The sequence below is a fragment of the Zonotrichia albicollis genome, chromosome 8 (assembly GCF_047830755.1).
Source record: "Zonotrichia albicollis isolate bZonAlb1 chromosome 8, bZonAlb1.hap1, whole genome shotgun sequence".
Taxonomy (NCBI): domain Eukaryota; kingdom Metazoa; phylum Chordata; class Aves; order Passeriformes; family Passerellidae; genus Zonotrichia; species Zonotrichia albicollis.
Genome location: NC_133826.1, coordinates 9873112 through 9893862, shown reverse-complemented (window position 1 = coordinate 9893862; position 20751 = coordinate 9873112). Strand labels below are relative to the sequence as shown.

Sequence of the window (20751 nt, the reverse complement as noted above, 5' to 3'; positions counted from 1 at the left end):
TCGAAGGAAAGTGCGCGGGGCGGGCTCGTACCCGCCCTCCCTCGGAACGCAGGAGTGAGGGGCGGGGCTTCCCGGAGTGCTGGAGCCAATCAGCAAGCAGGGAGCAAAAGGGGCCCGCCCCCTCTCCCGCCGGTCCGAGCGGCCGCTCGGGAAGGACCCAAAGGAGCTGTTCCAGCTAAACGCCTGTTGACTCAATTCTAAATTCGGTTGAAAACGGATTTTGAGAACGGTAAAAAACCCCGCCGGGGCCGGCAGAAGCCGGGCCGGCCGCGAGGGCGGGCGGCGCTGGGCGCGGAGCGGGCAAGGCGTGCGGGGCCCGCGGCGGGCAGGCGGCGGGCAGGCGGGGCGGCGGAGGCCCCGTGCGGGCGCGGCCATGGCGGGCCCGGCGCGGGTGCCGGTGGTGGACGTGCAGAGCGACAACCTGGCGGAGCTGTGGCCGTCCATGGTGCTGGCGCTGCGCTCCGCCACCTTCGTGGCCGTGGACACGGTGAGGCCGCGTGGGGGCGGCGGCGGCGGGGAGGGGCGCGGCCGGTCCCGGGGAGCCGCTGACGGTGTCTGTCCCCCCGCAGGAGCTGAGCGGCCTCGGCGCCAGGAAGTTGCTGCTGAGCCCGTGAGTGCCCGGTGGGGCGGGGGGTGCGTTTCTCGGTACCGGCTGCGCGGTGCCCTCTCCCCGGAGTACCGGCAGGCCGGAGCCGTCATGGCCCGTTCTCCCGTCGCCAGGTGCATCGAGGAGCGCTACAAGGCCGTCTGCAGCGCCGCCAGGACACGCTCTGTCCTGTCCCTCGGCGTCGCCTGTTTCAAGCAGCTCCCGGAGAAGGTGCGTGCGCGAACCGTGGGGCGGCCGTTTTGTCTTGGTCGGTGCTGGGAGCGGGGACGCGCTGGGAGGTGGGATTCCCCCGTGGAATTGTCGCGGCTGTTTCGGCAGCTCCCCCTGACAGGTGTCCCTGGGCTCTTTGCCCCTCTCCCTGCGCAGTCCGAGAACACGTACCTGTGCCAGATCTACAACCTCACGCTGCTTTGCACCGAGGATTATGTGGTCGAGCCCCAGTCAGTGCAGTTCCTGGTGCAGCACGGCTTCGACTTCAACAAGCAGTACTCCCAGGGGATCCCTTACCACAAGGGCAACGACAAGGTACAAAGCCACTCCCTCTCAGACACCTCAGCCTGCTCTGCTCCACGTTTCTGGGGGTGTGCTGGCTTCCCCTGCTCGTGCATGAAGGTGGGCACACCCTGGGCTCCTGCCTGCAGCATTATCCCTTTCACCTCCCTGCTGCTTTAAACCCACTGCTTGCAGTTGCTTTTCCAAATGTTTGTGTCTCTGTTCAGAGTCAGTCACAGCTGTGGGCAGCATGCTCTGAGGGCTCTCCAGGGTGACAGCCAGTCAGGGTGCCCAGGCTCACTGCCGGATCCTCCCTCGTGCAGGGCAACGAGAGCCAGAGCCTGAGCGTTCGGACGCTGTTCCTGGAGCTCATCCGGGCCAAGAAGCCGCTCATTCTCCATAACGGCCTGATTGACCTGGTGTTCCTGTACCAGTGCTTCTACGCCCACCTCCCAGAGAACCTGGGCACCTTCACCGCCGACCTCTCCGAGATGTTCCCGGCAGGAATATACGACACCAAGTACGCCTCGGAGTTTGAGACGCGCTTTGTAGCCTCCTACTTGGAGTACGCCTACAAGAAGTGGTGAGCAGCACGCTGGTACTCAGAGCTTACAGAATCAGTGTGTTTGTTTTTCCAGGCAAGGGGCTGTGTCCTTTCACTGTCCCACTGACTGAAGGTGCTTTTCAGGTGACTCTGCCCTGTGCTTTTTCTGTTTCTAGACTGGCTTTGTTTTTAATAGGCCTTACCTATTTGGTGGGCAGCAGCTGAAAGAGAACTTCAGAACTGGTGCCAGTAGAAGGCTGACCACAGTGGCCTGGTCTGAGATCTAGTTGTGTCACTGCCTGGCTCTGGTCCAGCAGTGCCACAGGGTCATGGCAGGACATCACACAGAAAAGAAACCAGGGCTGTCCTGCAGGTCTCCTAATTATAATTCTGTTTTGTGAGGGACACTGCAGTTAAAGGATGGATGCTCCCTGCACTCCTTGACACTGACCAGCTCTGTCACACGTCCTGCACACAAGATGGCCATGGCCCACTCTGACTCCCATCACTTCCTTCCAAGCAAGGGTTGTGCTCTTGTTCAGGACACACATCTGTGCCTTGCAGTTTGGCCCCACATTCTGCAGGCCCCGCACAATCTAAACAAGCCCCTGGCCCCTGATAAAGCCCCTGGGATCTCTATAAAGCTCAAGTCATGCTCTGTTTTGAGGAGAAATGGTACTTTTTGTGACTGTTTTATCTCAGGAAATGCCAGTTTGACAGGTTTGAAAACATTCAAGAAGGCTGTTCTCAAAACATGAGAGTGCTTTGTTTTGACAAGATAAAAATAACTTTCTAAGCTAACGTCTTAAATGTTTTAACCCCAGTTCTTGTTAGGTAGAGCCTTCCAAAGGTTTTGAGCTTTTAACCAGCTCTTGGAACAAAACAGAGATCAGATTTTTTTTCATTAAATGAAAACCCTTTCCTTGTTGCCTGCATTGCCCAGGTTCAACCTGCCTGGGTGGTGACTCCTGGACAGTCTGCACAGTACCTCATTTTGGGGCATCTTTTCCTTGTCCGTTACCATTATGAAGACAAACACATATCTTAGTGCCCTTTATAGTTAAAAAAACAAACTGCCTCCCCTTCTCCTGTAACTTCAACAGAGATGCTGCTTTTCCTTCCTCTATGTCAGCATAAGAAAAAAACCCTTTGAACCAGCATAGAAACAACTACTTACTAAAGTTGCTCTCCTGGGATTGAATTCCTTTCCAGCATCTGGGGCTGGAGCTCAGGAGCAGGAAAGTCACGGAATTGAGAGTTGGTGGAGGGCAGCGTGTGCTCCGTGCCCTGGTCCCATCCCACAGTAACCGTGTGCTCCTCTCGTTGCAGCAAGCGAGAGAACTGCAAGCTGAGGGAGTCGAGCGCGCAGCACCTCACGGTGGAGTTCTGCAATTACCCCGCCGACATGTCCCGCTACATCGACTACCGCTACTGCTCTCTGGAGGAGGACAGCCACAGCAGTGCTGCAGGGGGCAACAAGGTGCCTGTCTGTGAGAAGTTTTCAGTAAGTAACACAAATCCCCGCTCCCTTCCTGACTCCATGGAAAGGGGCACACGTGGCCCGAGCCAGAAGTTGTAGGAAAGCAGCTGGCAACTCCCCCTCGCCTGCTTCATAGTACAAGGAACATTTTCAAGCTTCAGGTGGCTTCATGGCAGACAGGGCAATAGTGTGCTCTGCTTGGAGGTGGGGAATCCTACAGGCTTCATTAGGAAGATTCCAACAGAGTCTATGGCCCTAAACAGTGGGACAGTATGAGTCACAGTATCCCTTGCTGTCTTGGGGAGGCTGCAAGTTCTGCCTTAGTTTGGCTTGTCCTACAAGAGAGAAGTGCCACCTCTACCCTTCCCTTTACCTTCATTAGATATAAAAATTATTACCTGTTTGCAGCTTCTGGCACTGTAGCACATGGTGGTCCACAAGAGCTCGTCCTTGTGCAGCTACAGCAGCAGAGAGACCATCTGGTCAGATCATAGCTGGCTTCAGGTGCTTCATGGAGAAAAGGAGCTCTCCCACATGTTGTACATTCTGTCACAGAACATAAGTTAGGGAAATCTCTGGAAGTTTCTCATCCAACCACGATCTCAGTGTTGCTCAGAACCTTGTTTGGTAAATTTTGAAATTGTCTAAGGACAAAGATTAAAAAACCACTCCAGGTCCTGTTCCAGTGCTTGACCACTACATGAAAAATGTTTTCTAGTCATAATTTCCCCTGACTGTTGCCAGGTTTCCTCTCCCTGTGCTCTCACAAGAGTTTAGCTCCGTCTTGCCCATAACCTCTGCTGTAGGTACTGCAGATACCAACTCGATATCCCACTCCCCTTAGCCTTGTTTTTTCCAGGCAGAACAAACCCACCTTGCTTGGCCTTTGCCCATACGCTGTGTGCTGCACCAGTGCAGTGTGGCAGCACCTTTGCTGTGTGCTGGGGGGCTGTAACTGGACACTGCTCCTGCTCCAGCCTCACAGACCCTCAGTGGGAAGGAATAATTAGCTCCACTCCATGTTATGGTGATTGCTGCTCTAACCAGTAGGATGGAGGCTACAGACCCCTCTCTCTTTCTTGCTAGGCCTATGGGTGGTGTCCAAAAGGGGTGAAGTGTCCAGAGTCTCATAACATTGACCTCATCATTGACGAGGACGACAAGCTTTGGGAGAAGCGCAAGAAACGGAAGCACAGATGGAAGCATCGCAAGAACATGAAAGTGCTCGCAACGGCATTCCAGCAGGAAAGCTCAGGGGACAACATGGAGCAAGCTCAGAACGGGGAGGAGGGACCACCACGGAAGCAGAGCTGCTATGAGCCTGCAGCTGCCATAGAGCTGGCAGAGATCACACCCAACGGGGAGGGCAGGCCACTGGAGGAGATCTCCATGGACATGGAAACAGAGGTCAGCTCAGACACCAGCACACAATGGGAAGAGAATCTGGGGGGCACTGAAAGAACTGACCAGGGAACAGCTGCCCAGAGCCCTTCTGCCAGGGGAAATGCCTCTGACAGTGACCAAGCAGAGAAGAAGTCCAAGGTTGGGTCGGGCTCAGCCAGTCACCCAGCCACCCGTGAGACTGAGGCAGCAGGTGCTGCAGGAAAGAAGGAAGCCCATGGCCCTCCTTCCCAGGGGGGCACACACCGAGCTGGCTTTGATGCGTTCATGACTGGCTATATCATGGCTTACGTCTGGATGCTCAAGCAGGGGAAAAACACAGACCCCAGTGCAGGGCCCTGGTTGCCAGACTGCCATAATAAACTGTACCTCAGTGGGAAATCAGTGCCACTGCAAATAGTGAAGAGCTTGTTTTCTAAATCTTCCAAAGCTCACAGCGAGAAGATAAAGTTGGCCTGGGACACTGCATAGAGCTACAGCACTCCTCACTAAACTGCTTTTTTTGTCTCCTCCAAGTTTTGGAGTTCTTTTTTCCATCAAGAACTTGCAAAAAAGGGAACGGGTTTCATATTCTTATTTGTGTTTTAACATCTGACCCATTAAATTGCTCTCAGTTGGAGTTGCCCGTGTTCCTTAGTGGCATGCAGGGATGTGAAGGCAGAGATGAGGCTGAAGGGGGGCAAATGTGCCTTTGGTTAGAGCATGCAGAGATGAGACCTTTGCCCCTACAGGAGAGAAGGGAAGGAGAAAATTCCTCGCACATGGGAATGTGCTGATTCTAGAGCTGGCTAACTGCATGCTGAACCAAGCCAGAGCAGGTCTTCAGACTTGTTCCAAGGGCAGAGGCGGTGGGGCTGAAAGCCAGATATGGGATCCTGAGAAACTGCACAGCTTCCTGTGCTACTAAAGCTAATTAGGGCTAGAACAGAGCAGCCACCATGGCAAGCACCCTGCAGGCTACTGTCAAAAGCCATCTTATCTGGTAGCTCACAAGACACAGCCAGAGCAGAAAAAAAAAAAATCCTTGAGTCTCATGGATTCAATAGTGGAACTCTTCAATGAGATGCAAGAGAGAAATAACATTTACTGAGGATGAGTTTTCCTTGGGTGTAACTCATCACTGAGTAATAGCAAATACAATCTCAATCCAGGGATTAATGGCATTTCTATTTTAAGTAAGCATTCAAGCCAGCTTTTTTAACTTAAAGCTGTTGTCCTCTTAATCACAAGACTCAGGCCTTGATTTCATTTTTATTTTGAAAGCAAGTTGGGAAAGTTTACAAAACCTGACCAAGAAAAAAATTATGAAAATATTTAAGTGGATTCATCTTTGGTTACTTCTTATTGCAGTTCCAATAAAACATACACCATTTCTATAGTTCAAAAAAGTCAGAAGGTCAATCAACATAAAAACAAGACGTACTTTCTTTACATATTCATAAATATCCGCAATATTAGAAAAGTTGTTTCGCAAAGATTTTTTTTCTGGCAGTGTTAACTTACTATTATACACAGGCTACAAACTTCTTCCTAAGCCTTTAATTACAAGTTCAGCTATTTACAGACTGCAAAATATTAAGACGTAAAACTCCTTCATAAATACGAAAATAGATCATCTCGCAAAGATCTTTATACTTAATCAAATATCTGGCTGCCCCTCCTCCCAAAAAAAAAAGGTTATTTGTTTTGCATAGAAATGTAGTGACATGCAATATAAACAATAGCATTAAGTGCAAACAGGAATTATTCAAGTGTCTTTAGTTGTACTGGCAAAAAATACCAACGTTCTGTTACACATAATACATCAATGCCTCTCCAACAAGTACAAGTCTGCTACAGCCCCTTGGCTGTGCTGCTTTTGAGGGGCAGCAATTCACATGCATTCTCCTGGCTGCACTTTATCAACCTGCAACCACAACAAAAATAGCTTATAACAGACATTTAATTGAACTCAACATAGATTTAAAGTGAATTAAAAACATCTTTGATCTCTTCAGGGAGATGTGTAGCAATGTGTAGAAAGTACTTTAAAAGAGCAAGAACTGCTCCTGTAAAGTCAAAATCATGGTAAAATCCAATCACGATAAAACTTTGTCACGTCACTATAAAACAAGGAGTTTGCTGACCATATGTTCAAATTCATGTTTATCAGTGGCTGTCAGAAAATGGCCCTCTGTAGAAAAGCAACCTCAGTAGGCACAAAACCTAGGAATTAGTAGGTGCAGCCTAGATTCAGCTTTATGCAGCCAAAGGGATGAGATGTTGTGACTTCCAACTGCATCCTTGGAAACACTGGGTTTCAGCAACCACTTTGCAATTTTTAAAATGACCTTTTACTCCGGTTTCATACTTGCCTCTTCCCATGCAGACGAATCCAGGAAAGGCCTGAGCTGCTACTCCTTGGCATTTCTGTTTCTGACATCTCCACCTCAGTACCAAGAGCCAGAAATGTTGATAGCTGTGCCCAATGCATGTCAATTGGTTGTGCTTAGAGCGGACATTTAAGAAAATAAAATTTTATCTCTGCTGCTTTGTAAGAGCTGTTCAAGGCAGGGAAACGTCATAAAGACAGCAGTGTAAGAGAACAGTGAGGTCACTGCAGTGGGTGCCCTGGGGCAGCCCCAGCTGACTGCTCAAGCTTTGCAGTCAGTGTCAGGCAGGGCTCATGATGAGGTGTCAGCACTGACAGACAGGGCTCGCTCAGGGGAGCCCCAGGGCAGCCAGAGGTGTGCGTGTGCTCTCCGGTCAGGCTGCTGGGCAGCTTCCCTCAGCCTGGTGATCCAAAAGTAAACTACTCATTATTGCTTCTTTGTCTGAAGTCACACACCTAAATGCATCTTGTGACAACAGAAGCTGGTGCTGATGGTTTCCCTCCCAGAAGATACAGTTGTAGCAAAGATAAAACGATTTAAAAATGAAAAAAAAAAGCAAGCAGGCACCAGGCAGGCAACAGTGTTTCTCTGTCCTCAAAGTTACACGCACACAGTGGCAGCCATACAGGCTGCTCTGCACTCTGCAGACACAATGCAGAAGACAGAGACTACTCTGCAGATAAGCACCTTCAAGAGGCAGAGAGATGTGGGCCAAAAGGGGTGATCTTAATGAGCACAGGCATTTTCTCTTTTGAGCTGTCAACAGCTGCCTAATCTGGCATGGACTGTATTAAATAACTCCGCAACACTGGGCTTCTCCTTTCATTCATAACAGCCACTGCAAAGGGAGAACTGCCCAGGTTAACACACACTTCACTAGAGGAAGTCACAGCTGTAACTCCTAGAATAGCTACCTACACCTCAGGAAAGATACACATCCCAGCCAAGAAAGAACTATGGCTTTCTCCATCCTTTCTTTGAGATGGGAGAAGAGTAGAAATAGTCTGGCTTCCATCAGAGACCAGCTTACAGTATCCAGCCTTACAAGAGAGCAGGAAGAGTGTAACAGGCTACCTGGATGAAAATCTGGACTCTGCTGCATCACCATCTGCTCAGCAGGTGTGCAATGTTTACCTCACTTAGGAATGATAATATAGATTAAAAAAAACCCCCATAAAATAAAATTTTTTAAATCCCATGTTTTTTGGGATGATGATAGTGGAAAAGGGAAGGATGTTGCACAAATGTCACAGAATGAGCTTTCCCATACATTGCATCCCAGAGCAGGGATTGCTGATGATGGTTCCAGCAAGCAGCATTAAAGCTCATGTTGCTGCTTCTTTCACAGGTACCCGCTGGTCAAGGGAAGTAAAAAAAAAAAAAAAAAAAAAAAAAAAAAAAAAAAAAAAAAAAAAATTATCCTATTCAGTGACAGGAGAAACCAATAAAAACAGCAGCTTCTTTCTGTAGAGGAAACAAAAAGTCAATTTAGGACAAGCCCTCCTGTGAGCTGCCCTCTCCAAAAGCACTTGTGGGGCTACAACACTGCTGGCAACTCCCCCTAAGCAGGAGATTCCTGTCCTCTGTCAAGCAGGCTAGTGAGGAACCATCATTACTGCAGTGAAATCAGTGAGATGGATGCTGTACCAGAGAGGGAGGTGTATGTGACCCTTCTAGCTTAGTGATAATAGTCAATTGTGATGTAGCTACTCTACTTAACTATTCTGCAGAAACAGATCACGATGTCCACTCAGCTCTTCAGAGATAAGGGCCCACCCCCTGCCAAAAGCTCAGTACAGCTGGTACTTTCAGGAGCAGTTTCTTCAGAAGCCCAGAAATGGCAATGCCTGGAATATGCTTCTCTGTGCCCTGGGCAAATCTTCCTCCACATTTGGGCTGAGGTACATAAAGAGCTGTACAAGGAAGCGAGCTTCCCTGCACAAACGTATTAAACATCATTACTAAATCCCAAGGGAAAATGAAACACCAGGCAACAGATTCTTCTTGTTAATCACAAAGTACTTGTCATGTGACTCAGCCTGCAGATTGTGACCAGCATGAGGGGTTTTGTTTTTGCTGCTTTTGAAAGAAGAGCTTGTTTAATGCTACAACAGCATTCAAAGCAGCTCTGGGACTAGAGAGCATTCCTATCTGCTCAACATAGCTCAGAAAGACTTCTGTGCCTGTTTCTGAAACACAGGCTCTGACTCAGGTGCACTGGTGCAGAATGTTAATGAAAAATATGCAGTGGCTTAGAGCAGATGTTCAGTTAGAGGAAGAGGGAAAAATCTAAGGGTCATTCTTTCTACTTTACATGGAGCTTAAGACCTTAAAATGCCCCATGCTGGAAATCCAGGTCAAACTGTTTAATGGTGCCTGCTCTGGCTGCTGCCTCCAGGAAGGGCTGTGGGACCCACATGGCCATTCTGGCTGGAGTAGTTCCCCCTCCTAATTCAAATCAGGAAAGGGAATAAGCACAATTTGAAATAAGGTTTTATAAAATGATCAGTCTCTTCCGACAATGTCTGCAGCTATCTGTCCTACAGCCAGCTTGGTGAGTCTCTTTCAGATGTGAAGCCCAGCACTGCAGAAAAGCTTAGTTTAAGCAGCTGGGAACAACTCAAGGACACATTCAGTTTGAGCCCTCTCTTCATATGTCACAAGCTGACTTTGTGCTGCCACTTGCTGAGATGTTGGAGGAGGTCTGAGACAACAGGGCAGGACTGTCCCCATCCTGCTCCCTGAAGGGCCATGCCTCTCTCTTCAGCTCTGTGGGAGGACTAACACTGAACAGAGGCTTTGTAGGCTCCAACAGTGTAATTTTCAGTAGGTCATCTTCTACCTCCATCTCTTCAGAAGGGAGACAACCTGCAAACACTTGTGGGGAGCCACGTCCCTCAGAGTTCACTGAATTCTCAACTGGGAGCTTTTTGTAAGATGGCCCGGACTGGGCCAGCACTAATGGTTGATCACATGCTGGATCTCCACATGTGTTCTCAACAGGGCAAAACCCATTTTCCTCCTGGGCCACTGGCCCATCTGAACAGTCCATATCCTCTTCTTGTCCTGGTGCAAGAAGAAACTCTGTTCTGTGAGGCTTGGCGTGAAAGGGGGGAATCTCTGACACACCATATTTAGTGCTACTCAAGAGTTTTTGCCGAACCTCTGCACCTAACTGGGCTGGGTCACACCTGCCAACAGTTGAAGACAGTCCCCCAAAGAGGCCATATTCCTTGTGTGGTAATTCAGGAGAGAGTGGAAGCGATCTGCATCTCCTCCCAGGAAGAAGGGAAAGGTCTTGCCAGTCTGTGCTGTACGCCTGCCGGAACTGGGACTGGCTGGCTTTCAGGCCTCCACCCGCCTCTGGAGAATGCAAGTCGAACACAAGGGAAATCACAGACTTGCTTGGCATGTCAAAGAATTTGATCTTTCCCCCCTTGAGGTCCTCCCGGGCGCTGAAGGGGTTAACTTTGCGGCCTAACCCTTTGCTTGGTGTGTAGTAGGGGTCCTGCACGTTGATCTTCCGGGAAGGTTTGCGAGAGAAGATATCCGACTGGCTGCGGGACAACCAGATATTGCGGCGCGGACGGGGTGACTTGGGCGGGATCTTATCATCCAAGGAACTCAAACGTTTCACTCCTGGTCCTTTGTCAATTGATCCTGAGTAGAAAAAGAGAAACACTCTTAGCTTAAAGAAGCTCCCTATAGCTGTGCACCTGCTCACTCACAGAGCCTTCATGAGCACTGTAAAGAAGAAAGCTGTGTTTCTGATATTCCAAACTGTGTTCCATAAGCACATCTCTGCTCCTTCCTTGTAAGTTGCTGCACAAACACAAGCACACCATTCTCTTCTCTTTTCCTCATTGTATTAAGGGCCCCTGCAAACCTCCTTGCTGCCAGTACACTGCCACAGCAGAGATGGCACAGGGTGGTGTTGGAGAAGAACAATTTGCATGTTTCTAGATTTATCCTCCTGGCTTCCAGCAGAGGTTGCCCAGGGTCTGTTAGTGCTACTGATCACAGAAGAGAACCAGTAAAAAACATGGTAGCCAAAGAATTTGGCACTTGTTCACCCTGATGGGAAACGTCTAAGACAAAAAAAGTCTCCCCTTGTACCATACAGATTTTAAGTCATTCTATCCCAGCCTCCTTTGAGTACATTATCCAATACAAAACTGGAGATATATCAGAGTCTGACCCTAATGAATAGGAGTTTAAAAGTTGTACATATGCCTGTGTATTTGCACTCACAGCACACACACACATTTATAAATAAAAGCTGTATCACTAGATTAGGATGAGAAACTGGTAGATGTTAACTCCCCAAGTGTTTGGAACATGCATCTGTCATGGGCTCTCAAGGTGCCTCTGAACAGCTGTGTTAGAGAGCAATAACAAATGGGTATAAGAAGTGATATCTCCTTTTGACTAACATTTCCAGAATAAGGACATGGATTTTCACTTTTCCCTTTAAATATTGTCACAGTTTACACTACAGCCATTCCATGTAGGAAAGACTATGCAAGTCAAAGAACAGCATGTAACACTTCTTTGAGAAGTACTTGTTTTGTACATGTACTCCAAAGGAAGAATACCAGAAAAAAAAAAACCAAAAAAACCCAAAAGAAAAACCCCAACCCAAGCAAAAAAAATCCTAAACAAACAAGCAAACTTCCTTTTTAACTCACACCTCTTTTAGATGCTTTCCAGGTGTGGGAGAACTACCACATGCATTAACTCTATGTGGCTTAACATAGAGAAAAATTATTTCGATCTACAAATATATTACAGATCAATAATTATGTCTATATGTTGCATATTGGTATATCCACATAATATAAGAAACTATTTTAAATGTACTCTTGAGTTTCTAATGCCAGAAGTGTACTAACATAGAACACCCAAGTCAGAATCCAGCCCAGGCTACAAGTGTTTGCTCCCCACACCAGGTGGCACCAGACAGCTTTAGAGAAAACCTTTCAAGGCAAACATTCCCAAGCAGACCTGGGACTCATCTTTTCTCGTCTTTCAGAGTATTTCTAGGTACTTTATAATACTCTTGCTTCTTCTGAGCTCTTCCTCCTGAAGGAATTTAAGAAGCCTCTAAATATTACAAGTAACATACACCAAAGAAATTATGTATATGTACAAAGTATGGCAGTGATAAATCAAAAATTTATGGGTTTTCATATACTATCAGCAATTTACAAACCCATTCCCAAATGAATCTAAATTTCCTCTCAAAATCTTGGGGACAGAATATTATCAGGCACTTTAAAAAACAGCTGTTTTTTCACCAAAGGACATTCCACAATGCAAAGCATAGAGCATTGCTCCAGAATAATTTTCAGGGTTTGTGTAAAATCATTCATAAACCATAAATAAAACCATATATAGCCAAATATCAGTTTTCAAAATATGAAGCTTTTCCTCCTCTCGCTGTGAGCACCCAGCAATGTTTGTACAATGCAGACATTTACCTTTTGGTTTTCTTTCATTGTTGTCAAGGTTCACGAACTTTCTGTCTCTCTCCGAGTCCTCATTTCTCAGGCGGTTTAACATTTCCTCCAGTGTTTTGACAATATCAGCAAATGAAGGACGCAGCTTTGGATCCATCTGTGAATGCACACAAATCAAATAAGTCCATGTGGGTTTGTCCAAGCTATTCTGCTTACACAGTGGACAGAGAGAGGGACAACCTGAGGAAACTGAGGAAATTCAAAATGGTTTTAAGTGTGTTGTCATTGCAAAAAAAAAAAAAACCACCAAAAACAAAGAAGGAAAAAAGCAGTATTGTATCACACCTCTCACATTCAATAATACATTTGTAAATATTCTATGAAAACGAAAAATTTTAAATTTAAAAGGTGGGAAACTGCCAGATGCATGGCTTGTGAAGGGGTTTGCTTGAAACAGCTTGGATAGTTCAGGATTTCTTTCTGGATTCTTTCTGGCTATCAAACAATGATTATGTACCAATGTTATTTCAAAAAGATTGCACAAAAAATATGGCTATGTCAGTCTTTAAAAGATTGTAATTATTCCATCATCTCCTTGTGGCTTTAATTAAAACACCTAAATGGCAGTGCTGATCTTAAAGCTGAAAATGTTGTATTTTTCCATCTGTTAATTAGCCATACTACTCAATATACTGGTCTGTCTTGAAAGGAAGCAAGGGTGGTTATATAATTTGACAAAGCTATAAATTAGGAAAAAGAAAAATCCATCTTTCCCAGGTAAAATATTCCCCCTGCTCATCAATATGTATTAGTCTGTATTTCTCAGTACGTATTTATTTATTCACTCTGGCAGATACACATCTCTAAACAAAGTCCAACACTAAAATTGTACCACAGGGCAAGCAGCTTCCTCTAAGGAGTAACTCTGAAAGCATTTCATCACTTTGAGCATTGACTGTGTATGTATGTCACAGGCTTCACCACTGTAGGTAGCAACATCTAATTCAGCAGCCTAAAGTTAACTTTATTCCAGTAACAAAAACGATTCTGCTTGACCTGATTGCTGTTTCCAGCCTGCTCAAGGCTTTCTCAGAGTGGACAAGCCCAAACAGATCCCACCTCTACAATGGGAACAGTAGTGCTTTGTACACAACAAACCCCAAAGACCTCCCTGGTACTGCCCTGCAGGTTGTTGGAGATGGATCTTTCTGAAGCAACTGGTATGATCAGCAATGCCAGAACACCTTCTAGCACAAGGGGAAAAGTGCTAAAACTTCCTATGGACAGTAACAAAAATCAAACAAAGAAACCAACTTGAAGAACTCAACAGCAGCAAGAAAACTGTTCTAAAGCAGCAGCTGGAATTTACTGGCATTGGAAAATATTTTTCTGCATTCCCTGTCTCACTGAAAGAGTAGGGCAGGGGCAACACTGAAGCACACACTGTACTCTGACAAATTTACTAATTTGGGAATCTCACAGAGCTGTTGCAAGCTACAGGAAGTTAGAGGAAGTAAAAAGAGCTCTCTGGCTATTTTAATTTGTGCTAGGTAAGATCCAAGATGAGAGCAGCAGTGGAAAAGTTACTCAGAGCAGTATTTGCCTCTTCCATCCCTGAGCAGTCCAGATTTTGCTCAAATGGAAGAGAAGGTTCCTTCTCAAAGCAGCAGTTGCCAACAGCTTAGCTCATCCTGGTAAGCTTTTTTTGCATGATAATTTATGATTACATTTATTAAATATTCCCACAAGTAAGCTTATAATTGTTGGGTTCTTACAGGTGCTTATTTACAAACCCCCACACTTTATAACAGTAAGTTAAATTTTAATCCACTCATAAATGTCAGTTTTTACTGGTTTTCTTAGGGTGCCTTAGAACACATTTGCTAGCTGTAGAAAATCCCAGGGCTTTGCACATTAGTTCAGCTGGGCTATACAGTTCACACCTTGTTGACCTATTACATAATAAAAAGGTACATAAATGTCCTTGTCTCAGAGGAAATTACCACACTGATCACCTCTTAGTGACAGGCACAGCATGCTGAGGAAGACATAAGAAAGCCTTATCTGTTACTCCATTTTCCTTCTCCTAGGTGAGTGCCATGTGAATTCCAGCATGCCCCACACTGAAATCTGCATATTAATGGCCAGATCACAAGACAGTAATTTCCATTTCAATTCAGCAAAGGGACATTTATTATACAGGAAGCTGCATTTGACAATAATGAGCAGGAGAAAACCCTTTTTCTCTGAGCACACCAAATTCTACATGAGAATGTAAGGTCACTGTCCCTTCCTTCATTGAGAAGCTTTACTCTGAATTTCTGAGCTGAAAAATTGCTTTGAATCCTGCACCATGTGTTTGGATGCAATACCATTTCTGGAGTCTGCAGGTGGGGGCTGAGCTTTCCAAAGTCAAATCCTGCCTCTAACCAAACCCTTTAGTGCTCATGTAATCAAAGGGCCTCAAACATGAGTGAGATGTGCCCCTATCCAGGTAAAGCAAGCTCTGCTGTACTAAGGTGAAATTAGAGGAGTTAAGTAGCTCATCCATAGTAAGTTCCACAAACATTCTAAAAATTAAATTATGCTATGTGGTGCCAAGAGCAGCAGTCACTGCCCCCATTCTCACCTTTACACAACTCTCTCCTTGAGCATGGGCTATTGTACCAATACAAAGTAAAGAGAGACATCAGGTCAAAAATAACCACCAAAAGCACAGAGAGATGAGACTTCTTAAAAGCACTCACTTGGACACAATACTGGCATCAGTTCCAGCACAGCTTGGTTGAGAATCCAGGGCCAAGTTTTGTGCAGTAAATATTTTTAAAGTTGCCTATACTGAAGTTGAGCAAACTGGACATTCCCAACATCAGCTGAATGTGGTGGAAGCTCAGGTTCTCTTATTTTATATAAACTGGTTTACTATACATTGGTACTAGTAACTCTGTTACAGCATAACCAGTACAAGAGATCCACTGCCCTGGAGTTCTCACAATAAGGAGCCAGGAAGGTATCTACTATCACAATTTTAATTGAATAATTGCCAGAAAATTTTCTCCATACAGCACATGGCCTATAGCCTTACAGATAATAAATCATTTCATTCACAGTTTGGATTTTATGACACAGGCTAAGCACTTGGATGTCAAACTCCTTTTCCAAAAGGCATCATATAGACACTTCAGAATAGTTTAGTGCCTGATCTTGATGTGTTTGTCCCCTTTGTTTGTAAGAGCAACTCAGTCCTTCCTTCATAGCTCAGTAGGCCTGCACACAACAGCAGCTGGAGTTTGTCAGCCCGAGGGTTAGCCAGTGTCAGTGGCATCCAACTGGTTATGGTCAGCCTGAGCAGCCTGCAAGAAGCTGTTCAGTGTGCCAGACCTGTTTGTTTGGCATGACAGAACACAGAACTGCAGAAACATGAGACAGACCTTTGAGCAAGGGGAAGGGAAGGATTATAAAAACTGAAAGGGCCTTCCTGGACTGCCAGAAGGTACACTGCTTCTAGAGGTAGGCTCTTCAAGTCTCTTCTGTAAATTCTTTAAGCTTTATCTTCAAAAGCCAGAGGGATTTAGAGAACTCCAGTTTAGGTCTCTCCCCTTCAAGTAAGATACTCACATTACAGCAGTTGAAGGCCAGCTGGAGGAAGTCAGGAGGACAGTCTCCCACCATGTGCTGGAAGGAATCATAATCTAATCCAAAGTTCTGTACAAACGACAAGAAAGCACAGAGAAATAAATGAGGTCTTCTATCTAACTCAAAGCATCTTCTTTTGGGAGGTCCCCATGTGAAGTTACCAGGAATAACCATGAACACCTTTCTCAGCAACCACATAACAGAGAAGTTTGAGAAAACTTCATGCAGACTCCAAACTACACATCCCCAGGGAGGATTACTGATACAGGATAGCTGTGAGAGAATGGGCTGACATCAAAGCCCATCCTTCTTCCTGGACTCAAATGCAGTCCATTGCACTTGAAATGTTGCCTGTGTGGATTTGGAAATACCATATGCTATGATGTTTCACTGTAGTGATTTTCATAGTGCAAATTACCAGCCCACTCCAAAACCAGAGGCTTTGCTATGATGGAAATGTATCAGTTAAAATAACTAAAAAGTTATTTTAACTGATACATTTCTATCATAGCAACTAACTTTTCAGTGGATGGTAAACTGGTGATACAAATTATCCAGTTCCTTAAGTGCATGTCTATAAAATCTGAAGGGCAGACTAAAAAAGAATCTTTCATTTATTGCAGTCTGAGACTTGAGCAATTTTCCATTTTTAGAAATGGAGGGGGATAGACAATTTGGAATAACCCCACAAAGGGTCAAAAGCTTCCCTGTAGATGGGATGAATAAAGAAAAAAGTATCTTTAATTACTCAATTATAGCTGAGATCCACTGTGCTTAGAAGAGTTCACACAAAAATAAGAGTTAACTTATTTTTGCTGCTATTAACAGAGCTCCTGCCCCTTTCACAAGGAGGGGGCTGCTTAGTGCATAAACAATGCCAAATTGTCTGTTGTGAACCTGGCAAGAAGTCTACATGAGCTATCACTCCACAAAAGGAAGAGTTTGCATTGCAGTGCTCTCAATGTCCTGCCAGTTAGGGCAGAAAGGATTCCCATGAGGATTGCAGCTGCACAAAGCCTCTGAGAAAGTGTCTTCAATGGAGCTTCCCACAATAACAGCATAAAGAGCAAAAGCTTTTTACAGGCTATTTTTAATGTCACACCTATTCATCCTATCTTTGGCAGCAGTGGTAGAAGTTCTAAAGGCTGAGCTGTTATCATGGCAGGCTCACCACCTCCCACCAATGTTACAAACACAGCCACTTACCTCTGTGCGAGGGAGATAGTCTGGGTCTGCCTGTATCCTTGCTATAATCTCACACAGAATGATGCCATAGGAGAACACATCTGCCTGAGAGAGAAAAAATTCAATAGACACATGGTTCAGCTATGAATGCTCAGCATTCTTATCTGCCACTGAGTTTCTCCTTACCCCAAATGGCTATCATGAAACAACTAAACACCACCACAAACACTGAGCAACTGCATTAAAGCTAACATTTTCCATGTGAAGAAACCCATGCTCACAGAAAGCGTTCTTGTTGTACAAATAGCAATGATAACCTTAAAATTCTTTCAAGAGAAAAAAAACCCCACCAAACTATTCTTAATTCAGCAATGCAAAAGTTAAAAAAATTAAAAATCCTTCCTTGCACAAAGAATAGTGAAGTTCCATCTGATGTCCTACACATGGGAATAATTAAAAACATAGCCAAAACATGACATGCCCATATATCACTGTGGTTAGAAAAACAGGTTTAGAATACACAATTCACAGCCTAGCCAGAACATTAATGCTATTTTTAAGAAAAATTACGTTTTCCTCTTCTCAGGTCAGTACCTCTGGAGAAAACTGTCTTCCCAAAGCTTGAGCTATCTAGCAGCACTGTATATCAGGTTTAATTTCCATGACGTTTAGTAAGCACTTATCTGACTACCTCTGGAGCTGCACAGTTCCTCAGATTTCCACCCACCTGAATTTTTCAGGTAATAAAATTTAGGAAAACATGGAATACAAAACCACAAGGCAGAAGCATGAATCCCTCATCCCTTATATGTCACCTTTCATGCTGATGAGGTATGAATCTGCTTCCTCTTCAGTCCTCCCCATGGCAGGGTCAATGAGGAATGTGGCATCATAGATTTGGGTATTTTATTATTAATTTAGGTCAATTAAACTCTTTTAAAAGCTTTGAAATGGTAATTATTACATTCATTACTGAGGTAGTTACTGCTTTCCTGCAAGTTTAAAGTACCATCAATTAAACAGAGCATTAACTACTAGATCTAGAGAGGTACAGGAGGTGGGCTTTATCACATAAAGGCTGCACTGGCAGAGCTGAAGTAATGGAGACAAAATCAATCCTGTGTAAAGAAGAGACTGATTGAAAACACCACTTCTCAAACCCAGTGTGACCTGATCCTCCTCCAAAAGAAACATTTCCCAATGACACAAACAGGAAAACTTAAAAATACCTTTGGAGAACATTTTGTCTTATCAAGGTGTCTCACCTTCAGACACGCTGGTTTATTTTTATATTTATACACACACATGCATATACATAGATATAGAAATAGATATACACACACACAGAACTATGCATGTTAATATATAGACCTTGTACTTCTATCCAAGTTTCACTACTGCACAGTCAGGGAAGCAACTTTGCTACGTTTCTCAGACTTGGTTAAATTAAATCGTGTTAGGTCAACAAAACATCACTATATGTCAGTATAGCATAACAGAGAACAATCATAAAGCCAATTCTATTTCCATATAAGATTAAACACCATGAATTACAAATATTAGCTATTTAATTCTCACTCTCCCTTAGTCTGTTTCTGTTAGTCAGTAAAAAACCACCACAAGTGAAAATAACAAGTTTTAATATGATGGAAATTCTAAATCTTGCATACTGCTACAGAAGAAAAACATTTGACAGCTAACTGCATTTATATCATGTACCTACCTTTTCATTGTAGGGCTCATCTCTGAGAACTTCTGGTGCCATCCAGAAAGGTGAACCCACAACTGGTAACTTCTCACTGTATAAATGTGGGATAGATAGGGATGGGGGTGGTGGGAGAGAAGGAAGAATCATTAATTAAATGCTCAAACATTGCTACTAACTTTCCCAATCAATTACTCCTATTTTATTTCCAGTTTAAAGTGTCCAGCTACTTTAAAATAATGTTTTATGTTAAGGTCATAGCTGTTCAATAGTTTTTATTTCCTAATTCTTGGCAGAGTTGGCTCCTTCATCTACACATAAAAAGATTTGTGGACATCAGTTTTGGGCTAAATGCCAAGTGCTCCATTCATCCAGCAAGACATTCAGGTACCCATCCCTAGATGTATGTGCAGCTCTGAATGAAGTCAAACTTATTTATTATTAATATAATAAAGATTTTAAAATTGTATTTAAAAACATAAAAATCAAGATGGACAGATGAATCCTTTAGTATGGAAAAATGAAAAGTACTCAGAGTAGACCCAATTTGAAAAACTTGCAGTTTCCATAAAGCTGAATACTGGGGCCTTAAGAAAGGCTCCAGCCTGTCACCCAGCTGATCTTGAGGGATACCTATTTAAAAAAGAAAAGGCCTCTGAAGACACCTCTCAAAGTAGCATGGCTTGCTACCAGCAAACTGGAAAGAACAAAGCTGCTTTTGAAAATGGAGGTAAAAGTAGATAAAAACAAAATAGTGGCTAATAGTGCTAATGTAGCAATTCTATTATGTTGTTGGCTTTAGTCTCAAGCTACCTTAACTGTAATCTTAATTTTCACAGCATCTCAAAGCTGGGTATTAAGCACACCTCAAGGCACCTGTAGTGTCTTGCTGATTTTGTGATGGGCTCATCTGAACACAGCTGAAGCTTTCAGCACCCTCACAGGGTGCTCCACAGCAGTTACAAGACAGACGTTGGCTGTACTTAACAGTGGTTTGTAATTAAGATGTTCACTTTGTGAAGCTTTTAGATCCACTATTTCACCAGTATTAATGCAAGCCTTCAGACCTCTCAATGTATGCTTTTAGGATATGTGCACTTTAAAAACTGTGCAGAGCTGAGATCAACTTTTATTGTTTTCTTTGCAGTCAAAAGTGCTGGAAGGCTTTTATTTATTTTATGCAGAAGCACACACTGGAGAAAATCTGACAGCACATTTCACAGTCAGAATACTCTGCAATACACAAGTCAATATACAGAGAGAACAATGAAATCCTTGTCCCTGATCTTTCTAATGGAGGGATGACAAAAGGACTATTTTCAGTTGTGACAATAGCTTGTGACAGTCCCCTGTGCATTCCTCAAATGAGTTAAGATTATAATTTCGTCCTAGGGAAAAGAAAATTGTGAGCTACTGCTAGACAGAAATTTTATAATTAATTTTATTTTACTCTGCTATAATCCTGGATCTTAAAAATTAACCTAGAGGTTAAATAAGAATGATGCTGGAATGACAATGAATATTGTTTATGAAAGTGCAAAGAAATGAAAGTTGCTTGAAATCAACAAATGACATTTATTACAAAATCATTCCAGTCCAGAGTGCTGGACAGTATTTTTGTGTTTGCTTTGTGTTTTGGGTTTTTTTAAACCCAAAATTCTCAAGTACCACCTTAAGAGATCTACCAAAAAGCTTGAGCAAATCCTTCAGTGCTTGGAATAGTTTTGAAGAATCAATGTCACCACTAAATATCAAAAATGGACAGTAATTAAGGCTGGAACATTTTGGCTATCCAGCCTGCAGTTCCAGACTGAAGACTGAGGATGTTTTTTGAAAATTCTGTACCCAAGTACAATAACAGTCTCAGGGA

The 20751-nt window shown here is 44.2% G+C and overlaps 2 protein-coding genes across 5 annotated transcripts in view; one reads left to right on the top strand and one right to left on the bottom strand.

Moving 5' to 3' along the window:
- Window positions 1–115: 115 nt before the first annotated feature.
- On the top strand, window positions 116–6255 carry TOE1 (target of EGR1, exonuclease). 2 transcript variants are annotated; one of them, XM_026790466.2, is made up of 7 exons: window positions 328–487; window positions 570–610; window positions 721–817; window positions 974–1132; window positions 1423–1682; window positions 2973–3147; window positions 4210–6255. In XM_026790466.2, exons 1-7 carry the CDS (start codon window positions 374–376, stop codon window positions 4993–4995), a joined length of 1632 nt encoding a protein of 543 aa, XP_026646267.1. In that variant the 5' UTR covers window positions 328–373; the 3' UTR covers window positions 4996–6255. The 2 variants fall into 2 exon arrangements, with proteins under 2 accessions (XP_026646268.1, XP_026646267.1); XM_026790467.2 differs by lacking the exon at window positions 328–487 and adding an exon at window positions 116–229 and having other exon boundaries at window positions 570–817.
- TESK2 (testis associated actin remodelling kinase 2) overlaps window positions 4251–20751 on the bottom strand; it is a 77283-nt gene continuing 60782 nt past the window's right edge. For all 3 annotated transcript variants that reach the window (XM_074545892.1, XM_005482210.4, XM_014263759.3), the window contains 5 exons: window positions 18900–18975; window positions 17198–17281; window positions 15974–16060; window positions 12377–12512; window positions 4251–10556 (listed from right to left, as the gene is read on the bottom strand). In XM_074545892.1, the coding sequence (XP_074401993.1) occupies window positions 9547–10556; window positions 12377–12512; window positions 15974–16060; window positions 17198–17281; window positions 18900–18975 (1393 nt within the window). In that variant the 3' untranslated portion in view covers window positions 4251–9546. The remainder of the gene's footprint in view (window positions 10557–12376; window positions 12513–15973; window positions 16061–17197; window positions 17282–18899; window positions 18976–20751) is intronic.

What these genes read in the sequence shown, in the direction of transcription:
- TOE1 (XM_026790466.2), top strand. Translation starts at nt 374, where the DNA reads ATGGCGGGCCCGGCGCGGGTGCCGGTGGTGGACGTGCAGAGCGACAAC. An exon ending in ACCACAAGGGCAACGACAAG is followed by an intron (nt 1,133 to 1,422) that starts GTACAAAGCCAC and finishes TCCCTCGTGCAG; the next exon opens with GGCAACGAGAGCCAGAGCCT. An exon ending in GAGTACGCCTACAAGAAGTG is followed by an intron (nt 1,683 to 2,972) that starts GTGAGCAGCACG and finishes CTCTCGTTGCAG; the next exon opens with CAAGCGAGAGAACTGCAAGC.